General features: G+C 37.7%; 1 protein-coding gene across 7 annotated transcripts in view; it reads right to left on the bottom strand.

Annotated features, from left to right (window-relative positions):
- The window catches only part of WDR90 (WD repeat domain 90), a 55,114-nt gene that overhangs the window by 4,100 nt on the left and 38,829 nt on the right, over nt 1-12,185 (bottom strand). For 5 of the 7 annotated variants that reach the window (XR_012470811.1, XM_074197067.1, XM_074197063.1 and 2 more), the window contains 4 exons: nt 10,162-10,333; nt 9,433-9,555; nt 8,748-8,925; nt 20-150 (listed from right to left, as the gene is read on the bottom strand). Coding sequence is in view for 6 of the 7 variants with exons in the window: in XM_074197067.1 (XP_074053168.1) it covers nt 20-150; nt 8,748-8,925; nt 9,433-9,555; nt 10,162-10,333 (604 nt within the window). In the remaining variant the exon portion in view is untranslated. Of the gene's footprint in view, nt 1-19; nt 151-8,747; nt 8,926-8,946; nt 9,276-9,432; nt 9,556-10,161; nt 10,334-12,185 lie in introns of those variants that run through there. The other 2 variants (XM_074197068.1, XM_074197069.1) reach the window with 2 other exon arrangements.

Here is a 12,185-nt window from a genome sequence, read left to right as displayed (position 1 = left end):
CTTTATTAAAAGACCTTACCTCTTTGCTTCTACTCTGGATTACAGTGATAGGTGAGCCTTTGTGGTCATCCAGTACCCGTATGGTAATTCCTGTCCTTGGGCTGCTCACAGCCACAATTCCATCTTTATCTCCAGAAATGATGGTTTGCCCTGTCAATCCAAAATGATGAGGGTGAGACTATCGCTCTCATGGGTAGAGGCCCTGGATAGAAGCAGGAGGAATGCCCAATTCAAAGCAGAAAACTAGGTTGCCAAAAGGCAGATATGACAGCCAGAGTCTTTTGTCAGGAATAGAAACAACTGAAAAGAGTGGATAGTTGAACTGAAACATCCTGGTTAGTGAAAACAATGGGCAATGGAGGCTTTAAAACTGGATGATCACTTACTGGTTTTATTCTAGTGTGTGTCCCTCACCGAACACTTGAATCAAATCATTAGCTCCCTTTCTTTCTACCTAAATCCTTTTCTTTCTGATTCTGCCTTGAATCTGGCATTACCATTGATAGGGCTCTAGTTCAAGGAAGGCTAGGCTTCTTAGAGCTCTGTCCATGGTCCTTAGAAGCCATCACTGAACAAAGAATTTTGAGCCAAAAGAAATCTGCACACATTCCAATACTGCACACAGTCTAGCACTAACTAACTGGACTGGACATATTGGGACTTCTATATGTACAGGAACTACATTGTTGTTTTACAATGTAGAGTACATTTCAAAAATCTTTTACATTTATCACACTTTTAATTATATGTATGTATCTCCATTATAGATTTATTCCACTTAACATTCTCTTTTCCTCTACCATTATGCACCAACTAGGACAAATAAAGAAATTGAGGCCTGGAAAGTATTAGAAGAGGATGCCTTAAGGGAAAAGACAAATGTGTATGAAACTTAGAGAAGAGTTAAGATAATGTGAGAGCCCAGAATACTAAAGTGGAGTTAGAGATAAGAAAATGAGATTTGAGTAGAAATTTAAAAGGCTGATGAAGGACTAAAATGCTCATATTGTATTACAAGGACTGCAGAGAAATGCACAACCCCAGAACAGGAAACTTGGAAAGAGTCATATATAATCTCATTTAAAATAAGTAGTAATTTGTAGAGTAGAAAGTTTGGGGTCTTTTTTAAACTGCTGAATTTGTAGCTGGAATGGGCTGATTTAATTTTTATTTAATCATTACTTACAAAAGTTTCATTTATCATTTTTAAAAGTAAATTTCTTATTTGATAAAATCACACTATGGTATATACCTCAGATAAGTGCGATGGTTGGGGAATATAATATTCTTTAAAATGAAAGTGCTTATTTAAATTACTCCCCTAGAATTCCAGTGACCTTTGACTTCAGTCTAAAATATCAACATATATTAGAAACCTTTTTTAACTTAGGGAGAAAACGTTTTCCATAACTTCCACTAAATTTTTTCCTAACAACTGAAATGGCTAGAAATCAAACTTTATCAACTCATGAGACATGATAGTTATTCACAAAATAGTTCAATGAAATATCAAGAAACTAGAGGTGTCTCTGCAAAAGAGTGGAGCCACTGTAAAAACCCTCTTAAATTAAATGAAAGAATAAGACAATCCCAAAAGGTGAATGATTGGACAAAAGTATATATGAAAGATCCTATAGCAGAAAATGTGCTGTATCTTAAGTCAGAGGACCTTGCTGGGGAGAAAATGATAGGAAACTTGGCAAGAAGTTACTATTCCATCTCAGAATTCATGGTAAGAGAAGAAAGGAGAAGAACTCAGGGCATATAGTATGACCTGCATCTTGGTTTTCCAAAGAGAAGATTTAACAAAGCTCTGAGAAGGGACAGGTGGAATCTCATGGTTTAAAATTCCTCACAGAAAGTTAGCTTAGGAAGGAAGGAAATCTCTCAAGAATGAAATTATGAAGACAGAGAAATGATTTCACTGAGGAGGAAAAAGGGAGGAGTTATCTGAGAACATTAAAGTAGACATTCATCCTGGGCTCAATCTTCCACAGACTTCTATCTGGTCTCTTTGTCCTCTTTCCCCTTCCAATTCATTGCTACTAAACTGACATGCCTATACCACAGGTTTGACCATTTACTCTCCTCAAGAATTTTCCACAGTTCCCTATCTCCTTTAAAAATAAGATACTAACTCTTCTGTTCACTCCTGACCCACAAATCTTTGTAGACTTAATTCCCTTCATACTCTTATCTTCTTGTTTTGTTTGTTCAGGTTTTTTTGCAAGGCAATGAGTTTAAGTGATTTGCCCAAGATCACAGAGTTAGATAATTTTTTTTTTAAGTTTTTTGGTAAGGCAAATGGGGTTAAGTGGCTTGCCGAAGACCACACAGCTAGGTAATTATCAAATGACAGAGGCCGGATTTGAACTCAGGTCCTTCTGATTCCAGGACTGGTGTTCTATCCACTCTGTCATCTAGCTGCCCCCATACACTATTTTCCAGTAAAATATGTCCATTTGATGTTCTCTGTTCCCCACATTATATACCTCCTACCTCCATCCCTTTCCACTGGCAACCCTCCTCCTCTCTTCCATGTATATTAGGCATCCTGCCTTGATTCTGTCTTCTATAAGGTTCAGCTCAAAAAGCCACTGACTACATGATTCTCCCAGGAGTTCCTATCTCTTCCTGGTCCCTCAAAGAACTTTGTCTATGCTTTACATTTACTTATTTGTGTAGGTGCTGTTTCCTACCTTTATAAGAAAACTCCTTGAGGGCAGAGAATGTTTCATCTTTCCTCATGCAGTATCCAGGACACTCTGAACACTTGACAAATTCTAGCTGAAATGGACTCAATGATCTGATCCCACCCCTCTGTTACAGTGGCCAAGGGGTTAAACTTCTGAGTGAGACAAACCAGAGTGAGAAGCAGCTTAGGTCAGACACAAAGCATGATCACACATGATGTGGCTTCAAATAAACTTGAAGGCTGATTTTCCATTCCTCCCCCAACCCCTGCTTGGGAGAGAATAGGGAAACATTCTGAGGAGAGGATTACCTGGGAAGTGGGATGGATGAGAGGACAAAAACAATAACCAAGAACTACAGCTTATGACTTATACAATCTCCTCAAAATCATCAGAACCAAGAAAACAGTATGCCCAACCACAACAAGGTAAATGGAAAAAAGCATTAACAGAACAAATGAAGCCAAACACTGAATTATAAAGGTTAGGTCTGGTAATAGAAGATGCCTTCTGACACTGTAGTTTCTTTCTTTGCAGAAATGGGAGACTATAAATATCAGCTATAGATCAGAGGCTGTCCAATTCTTTGTTTACTGTATACCCCCCTTTTAAAATTATTAATTATTAAAAAGGATGGATCTCTGAGAAGGAAGACCTATACACTGAAAATTATGAGGAAATATCAAAAGAGAATTAATTTTTTTAAAAAAGAAATTCTAGCTACTGCTAAGAGATAACGGGAAATGGAATACAAAAGGGAGTGAGGGGATGGAAACTGTATATTAATTTTGAGATTTAATAATGAAGGCAGAGATAAGAAGATGAAGTAGTACAAGCTCCTCAAAACAGAGCTAGAAAAAGAACCAGATCAAATTTTGGTGGAGAAATTCAGAAAAAAAAAATCATAGTGAGTTCCTTTGTTTAGCTTAGCCCAGGGAAACATACAGGAAGTTTCTGAACACTGATGACAGTGGTCAGACCAGAAGCACACAATACATGAAGCCCATGTACACTCCCAATATTCAGGAAGAAGCTAATTATCAAGGCAAAAAGACGTTCCAAACTGGTCAGCCAAACCCATAAAGAAGCACTACCATGGGAACAGGTATCAATAGCAGCCCTGTTGACCACCAGCCAGTTCTGGGTCACAAATCCAGGGCAGAGTGAGAAGGGGGACCTGTGCAAGGTAATATAGGGAGGCCCTCAGTGGTATAAGAAAGGAGAAAGCAAAGAAGCAAGCAGTAGTAGTTTGTTCAGAACCCAGATTTAGAAAAGGGTCTCACTTCCAACATCCAGCCCAACATGCAGGAAAAATAACCAAATTAGGATTCCCAGACTAAAAAGAAGCCTTATAATTCTATAATTCTGAAGAGACTTTTTCAGCAGCTGATAAGAGTAGAGTCTAACAGAAGTCTACTCTTGCAGAGCCCCAAACATATGTCAGGATTCTGTAGAACTCAGATCAGGGGGCTAGCAATCAGACTTTTGGAGCAGACCAGGAGCAATGAAATTTTGCAGATCCCCAATTGTCCCCGAAGTTCTAAAATAACAAAAAACTTAATATCCCAAGAAACAGCAACAGGACCAATCCAGACCTTTCTTGCAGAAATGTGGGAGGGGCGGCTAGGTGACACAATGGATAGAACACTGGCCCTAGAGTCAGGAGTACCTGAGTTCAAATCCGGCCTCAGACACTTAATAAATTACCTAGCTGTGTGGCCTTGGGCAAGCCACTTAACTCCATTTGCCTCACAAAAACCTAAAAAAAATAAAAATAAAAAAATAAAAGCAGAAATGTGGCAAAGTCCAGTCTTAAATATAAGGCAAACATGGACAGTAAATGATGAGCTATGTGATAGTTAACTCCATGGCTGGAACTAGATTGGCATTATTTCTAAGTAAAAACTGAAAAAATAAAAATAAAAAAGGCAAATAGAATTTGTTCATTTAGTCCACTTTCCTGTTTTTTTTTAAGTTTTTGCAAGGTAATGGTGACTTGTACTTAAGTGACTTGCCCAAGGTCACGCAGCTAGGTAATTTTTTTTGAACAGATTATAAATATTTTATTTGTTTTCCAACTATATGCAATAGTTTCTACCTATCATTTTTTGATAAGGTTTTGAATTTTACACATTTCCCCCCACCCTCCCTTCCCTTCCCCTTCCCCCCACATAAGGCAGTCTGATAATTTTTACATTATTTCCATGCTATGCATTGATCAAAAACTTAATGTGTTGAGAGAAAAACCATATCCTTGAGGAAAAGAAAATATTTGAGATAACAAAATTATGTAGAACATAAGAAAACTTTTTTTTTTTTTGAATTGAAGGTAATAGTCTTTGGTCTTTGTTTAAACTCCTCAGTACTTTCTCTGGATACAGATGGTATTCTCTGTCTCAGATACCTTAAAATTATCTCTGATTATTGTACTGATGGATTGAGCAAGTCCATTAAGGTTGATCATCAACCCCATGTTGATGTTAGAGTGGTTCTGCTCATCTTACTCAGCATCAGTTTATGTAAGTCTTTCCAGGCTTCTCTGAAATCCCATCCCTCCTTGGTTTCTAATAGAACAATAATGTTCCATAACATACATATGCCAGAATTTATTCAGCCATTCCCAAATTGATGGACATCCCCTAGATTTCCACTTCTTTGTTACCACAAACAGAATAGCTAGGTAATTCTTAAGTGTCGGAGGCCACATTTGAATTCAGGTCCTCCTGGCTCCAGGATCGGTGCTCTATCCAATACACTACCTAGCTGCCCTTCTAATGTCTTTTGAATGAATATATGCAAGTCATCATTCAATTTTTCCAATTACAATTGGATTTCTTATAGCCATTTTACCTTATGGAGAAATAAAATGTAAAGGCCTATTTTACTGAGTTTCTTCCAAAAGCAGAAAAACTTATGCTTTAGTTGTAAAGAAGGGAATACATGATAAATTGTTTGGTTTGATTTCCCTTTAATTGTACCCTAGCTTCTGAGTATCTAATTGCTTCCAGTTATTTAAAAAATGCTTCTATTAAAAAAAAAGAAAAAACAAATTCGAACTCAAGAAGCAAGATAAAGAATGGGCAAACAAAAAAGAATTCCATCAAAATGAAGTATAATGGTGGTAAGATAGCTCAAGAAGAGAAGAAAATAATGACCCCAAAACAATGAGCAATGCTCCAACTGTAGCCCCCCCCCCCCAAAAAAACACAAGATGGGCACAAACTCAACTAAAATTCCTGGAAGCTGACATAAAGATTTTGAAAAAAAGTAAAAAAAGTTTTTATAAATGGAATGAGAATGTTTGAGGAAGAAACTGGAAAAGAAATGAGAGTAATGGAAGAAAAGATTGGAAAGGGAATTAACAGCTTAGCTAGCACAAGAGGTACAAAATTTTGTTCAAGCAATAAACTCCCTAAAAATTAGAATGGACCAAATAAAAACCAAGGTTCCCATGAAAGAAAAAGAAATTTTAAACCATCTCAAAAATCAATAGAAATTACCTATGAAAAATAGAAGAGGGGTGGCTAGGTGGTACAGTGGATAGAGTACTGGCCCTGGAGTCAGGAGTACCTGAGTTCAAATCCAGCCTCAGACACTTAATAATTACCTAGCTGTGTGGCCTTGGGCAAGCCACTTAACCCCATTGCCTTGCAAAAACTAATTTAAAAAAATAGAAGAAAATGAAGTATATCTCATTAGCAAAAACAACTGATCTGGAAAATAGATAAAAAAGAAATTAAGAATCATTGAATTATCTAAATATCATGATTAATAAAATAGCCTAGTTTTAATATTTTTTAAAATCTTAAAAGAAAACTACCTAGATATATTAGAATCAGAGAGAAAAGTGCAAATAGAATCCATCAGTCACTTCCTGAAAATTCCAAATGAAAACTCTCAAAAACAGTATAGCTAAAATCCAGAGCTTCCAAGTCAAAGAAAAAATATTGCAAGAAGTCGTAAGAAAGAATTCAAGTAGTACCAGGGTGTCATTCTCAGACTTACACTATTTAGAAACTACCACTATAAAGGAGTGGAGAACTTGGAATACAGCATTCCAGAAGGCAAAGAATATAGATTTACAGCCAAGAATAACAACCAGTATAATCTTACTGGGGAAAAAATAGACCTTTAATGAAATAGAGTACTTCCAAGTTTTATTGATGAAAAGATCGGGATTAAATAAAAACTCTGAACAGGAATCAAGAGAAATATAAAAAAAAGTAAATCTGAATGAACACAACTATAAAGGACTAAACAAATATAAATTGCTTTCATTCTAATATGGAGAGATTATGCATGTGTCCCCACTGAACCCAATTTTCATCAAGAGTCAAAGAAGGAGTTTAAATGACAAAAGGACTGGGAGTGTTTCAGTTATGTCTGATGATCTAAAAAAAACAACAAAGAGAAGGAAGAGAAATACGGAGAAAGGAGAAAGAAGGTATGGGAAAATTATCTCATAATAATCAGGGTCCACAAGTAGATATCTATACAAACAAGGAGGATGAGGATATGGGGAAGCAAATGACATGTAAACTTCACCTCATCTGATCTGGTCAAAGAAGAAATACATACACACAGAAATACATTTCACTCAACAGGAAAATAAGAGAGAAAGAGAAGGGATGAGAATTATAGGGAGGACAGACTGAAGAATACTAAGCAAAAAACAAATGCTAAAGAGATTTAAAAAAATTCATAGATCTTTTTGAGGAAACAAAGAATGGGAATATAAGGGGTTGTCCATACATTAGGGAATAAACAAATAAATGATGATAAAATAAATGTGATGGAACTTTTTAACAGTGTTATAACTAACCAGGATCCCAGAGGACTAATGATGAAACATACTATCTACTTCCTGATACAGATGGAAGGATTCAGAATGTAGAATGAGACAATTTTTTTTTGGTTATGGTCAGTGTGCAAATTTGTTTTGATTACTGATTGATTTGATTGTTTTGATATATGTTTGTAATGGGAATTTCTTGAGTTCTCATTTATGAGTGGGGAGAGTTTCAAAAAGTACATCTTGGCAGATTAAAACAAATAAAATGTACTAAGAGGGATTTACCCCACTTGTAGTAGGGGTCCACGTAAAAAGAGGTTTGGAGGGAAGGGAGAGATGGTAGGATGGTGTGATGATTCAGGAAGAGAGTGAAACAATGGGTGAAACAATGTTGCATGTATCACAAGGAAGGAGGGAATAAGTGCTGTTTCCTGAGAAGTAGACAGGACTGTAAGTATCGGATACTCACTGATCCTATGATCATGTGAAATAATAAAGCTACCTGGATGTATTTTAAAATTCTGATCACAATGATACTTTGAAATTATGATGGTGGGTAGTTTGAAAGAGAATAGAATTAAACATAGGCTCAAAGATTAACATCTTCATTTCATTTTATAGATGGGCAAACAGATTCAAAGAAATCAAAGATTGAGGAGAGGTTTAAGTGTCAGTTACTTCCCTATACCCCATATTCCTTGTTTGTATAGATATCTACTTGTTAACCTTGATCATGTGCGACAATTTTCCCAAACTCAGGATTAGGTAACTAGAAAATATATATTTGTTAAAAATTCTCTGCAGTGAGGGAAAATAAGTATAGGCAGTCCTGGAAAAAAAAAAAGTGTTATTTATATATTAATAACTCACATTTTACATCGTGTTGCCTTAAGTGGTGTGTGACTCTTCATGACCCCATTTAGGGTTTTCTTGGCAAAGGTAATGGAGTGGTTTGCCATTTCCTTCTCTAGCTCATTTTCCAGATGAGAAAACTAAGGCAAACAGGATTAAGTCACTTGCCCAAGGCCACACTGTTAGTATGTATCTGAGGGTGAATTTGAAACCAGACTCTAGGCTTGGAACTCTACCAACTGAATCACCTACCTGCCCTAACTCACATGACCACCAGAGACACAGGGAAAAGTTACCATTCAGCTCCAGCAGACTGGAGGTTTTCTTAAATTTGCTGCCACCTGAGGAAAACAGAAATCCCACAGAAGTTGGTCCCTTATTCCCAGAGAAAACACTAGATTAACCCTCACCATCCACAGAGAAAGAGATGGCTGTCAGTGCTACAGGGTGAGGGTGCATCTTCAGTTCCATCTCCGTCCGGGAAATGCTGAAAACACGGATTGTACCGTCACTGTAACCTGCCACCACTTGCTGGTGGTCAGCTCGGCTGCTCCTACCTGGTGGACTCCAGGCCAGACACAAGCAACTCTTAAAAAAAAAAAGACACGCCATGGACAGGCTGCCCCCCAACTAATACTTCCTTTACTATGCCAACTCTGCTTCTATTAATGCCTTCTAATCTGCAATAGAAAATAAGCTCTTCAGATCACTGAATCACACAGGTTTCACCCCATGTCAATAAAGAAGGGAGGTGTAATTTGCCAAATGTTAAATCTACATAAACTACTTTCAAGGCACATTTCTCCCTTACAGTCCCTGTATAATCTTTTAGAAGTATATAATCTTGTATTTATCCCTGGTAAATTTCATTGTTACCTTCAACCTACTTCTCTTTCCCCCCTTTCAGGCCATTTAGAGTACTCATCTCCTTAGGCTTCCTAAGAGTAGAAAGAAATAGAGCCTCAGTTCACCCTTCAAAGGACAGGTGTGGGTTACAGAAAAGATTCCAAAAGCAACATCCAGCCCACTGTGTTTCCCAGCTCTAAGTCACTGTTCCATGTGACTGGACATCATTTAGCTCTGTCCCATGAGTACCTGATTTAGCACCTGGAACTGTACTACCAGCTCCATGCTGGTCAAGGACCAAACCCGCACACTGCCATCGTCACCACAAGTGGCACAGTGGGATTCAGTAGGGCTAAAGGTCACTTCATTCACCTGCAAGAATAGGGAGGGGAGATGCTGTCATGGCTTATATGAGCATTCTCCTTTCTCTCACACCACAGAGTAATTCAGCAAACAAAAGTCTGGACTGTCATCACTCCAACAGGTAACTCATTATGTTCTCCCCTGATTCCCTTTAACAGCTGCGAAGCCAATTAATCAACTGCATTGATGACATTATATTAGTAATCAATGTAATAAATCTATCTTTATAGTTATAGTAAGGACACTCACAAAATAAAAGATATTCTTTGATAATGAATGAGATCATGTTTTTAAAGATCTGAGGTGTCTCAAAGAAGTTAAGATAGGTAAGTGAATGCCTAATATTGGCAACCTTCCATTTACAAAGTTTTTCTCTGCAGTTCTAAAATGATATAAATCTCTAATCTTCCAAGTTTCAAGTCCCCTACATGAATACAGACAGCCCAGGAAAGAAGAAATCTGTTTGTAATAAGGCTATAGGAGAAAACAACTCATGCATTCTTGGCTGACATGTCAGGCAATAAATAATTTCCCTGCTGACCTGACATGCTGAGCCTGGCCAGAGCTCTCAGTCCCAGAATAGCTGCGAAGTCTAACTATACCTTCTGACACTACCTTATTTTTGTGGCCACTGATGAGGCGGATGTTGGTCCTCTCAGCCCAGTTGATATACCACAGTGTGCCTGCCGTTGTGCCCACAATGCCCATATCCATGTTATCATCGAAGCTGGCACAGACCACAGCACCATCCAGAGTCATCTCTTGCTCCATAAAGACAGAGCTGGACCTAAGAAATAATAAGAAGTCTGGAAATTTGAAATTAGCAGGAGAAAAAAAAAAGATTTGGGAAGATAATAAGGAGAAATAGAAGCAAGTGATCTGAAGGGACGAAAGGGTATTATACTGGTTACACCCATTTCAGAGGTCTTATCACTCAAAAATGTTTAGGATGAAGCTCAAGTTTCCTAGACTAGCATTCAAGGACCATGTCTTTTCCTACTTCCACCTCTTTCCCCCCACATACACACACACCAAGCTAGAAGCAATCTCTCCTTCAGTGATCCTTGATTCCTCAGCTGACCTAGATCCACTCCTCTTATGCACTTAGAATATTCTAGTTGTTTACTTTTATCTAGATTAAAGCGTCAGTTTCTCTCAGTCATAAGAACCATGTTTTATTTATCTTTATCTCTCTCAGCAACCAGTCTAGAACATTACACAAAGCAGGTGCTGACCATATATATGTTTGTGAATGATTGAATCACTCATTTAACAGACTTCATACAGTAAAATGGGACTTGTTTTTAAATGAGCCAACTGCTAGAAACACATCACAAAAACCAAATTATCGAGATAGCTCAATTCCTAAAACAACCCAATGGAATTCTACACCAAAGAGTGAGAATATAAAGCAGGAAAGACAACTATGTCAGCTCTTCAACCAACTAAGCAGGCTTTAGTGATTGCCCAGGAGGGATGGCCTTGGATCTGCTCTGGCTGCTGCCACTTTCTGTAAATAGATCTGTAGAATTTTTTGCGAGTGGGATTTGGAGAAATGGGTGTAAAGCAGTTATCTTTTTGAAATACAGATGGAATCTAAAAGTAAGAATCTCCTTCTAGGAAGTTTTAGTGAGAAGGCTGTCCTGAAGACGCTTTGAATTCCCAGATCTGTAGTTTATATGTGCACACTCTAGAATATAAGCTCCTTAGATGGCAAGGACTGTTTCATTCTTGTCTTTGTCTCCTAATATAGTTCCTGGAACATAGTAGACACTTTAATACATGCTTGGAGATTGATCTGTTCTTCAAAAACTGGACAATGAAAGGCTCAGCACTCCCCAAAACACCATCATTTTCTTTAAATTCATAATGCCAAATGGTCAAAAGATACGCAAAGGCAATTTACAGATGAGGAAATTAAAGCTATTCACAGTCATATGAAAAATTGCTCTAAATCATTAGTGATTAGAGAAATGCAAATTAAAGCAGCACTGAGGTACTACCTCACACCTCTCAGATTGGCCAATATGACCAGAAAGGACAATGATCAATGTTGGAAGGGATGTGGGAAATCTGGGACACTGATACATTGTTGGTGGAGCTCTCCAATATTTTTGGAGAGCAATTTGGAATTATGTCCAAAGGGCAATAAAAATGTGCCTATCCTTTGATCTAGCAATACCACTACTGGGTCTATACCCTGAAGAGACCATGCAAAAGGGTAAAAACATCACTTGTTGGGGCGGCCAGGTGGCGTAGTGGATAGAGCACCAGCCCTGGAGTCAGGAGTACCTGAGTTCAAATCCGGCCTCAGACACTTAATAATTACCTAGCTGTGTGGCCTTGGGCAAGCCACTTAACCCCATTTGCCTTGCAAAAAAAAAAAAAAATCCTAAAAATAAATAAATAAGTAAATAAATTCATAGTGCCTGTGACAAAGACAAAGAAACAGGCCAGTACTCTTCATTTTTCCCTTTTTTTTACCCACTTTGCTCCCAAAATGATCATTCATTTCCTTAACCTGAATCCTATCACTACAGTCTCCTGGACTGCCTGATCCCTACTCCCAACAATATCTCTCTACTTTGTTCATGGGTTTTGATAAAGAGGACCTATCTCCCCAGCTAAAGGAAAGGGAT

This window comes from Macrotis lagotis, chromosome 8, assembly GCF_037893015.1.
Source record: "Macrotis lagotis isolate mMagLag1 chromosome 8, bilby.v1.9.chrom.fasta, whole genome shotgun sequence".
Lineage (NCBI taxonomy): Eukaryota > Metazoa > Chordata > Mammalia > Peramelemorphia > Peramelidae > Macrotis > Macrotis lagotis.
Note: the sequence above shows the minus strand (reverse complement) of the source record. Positions and strands in the feature narration are given on the sequence as shown.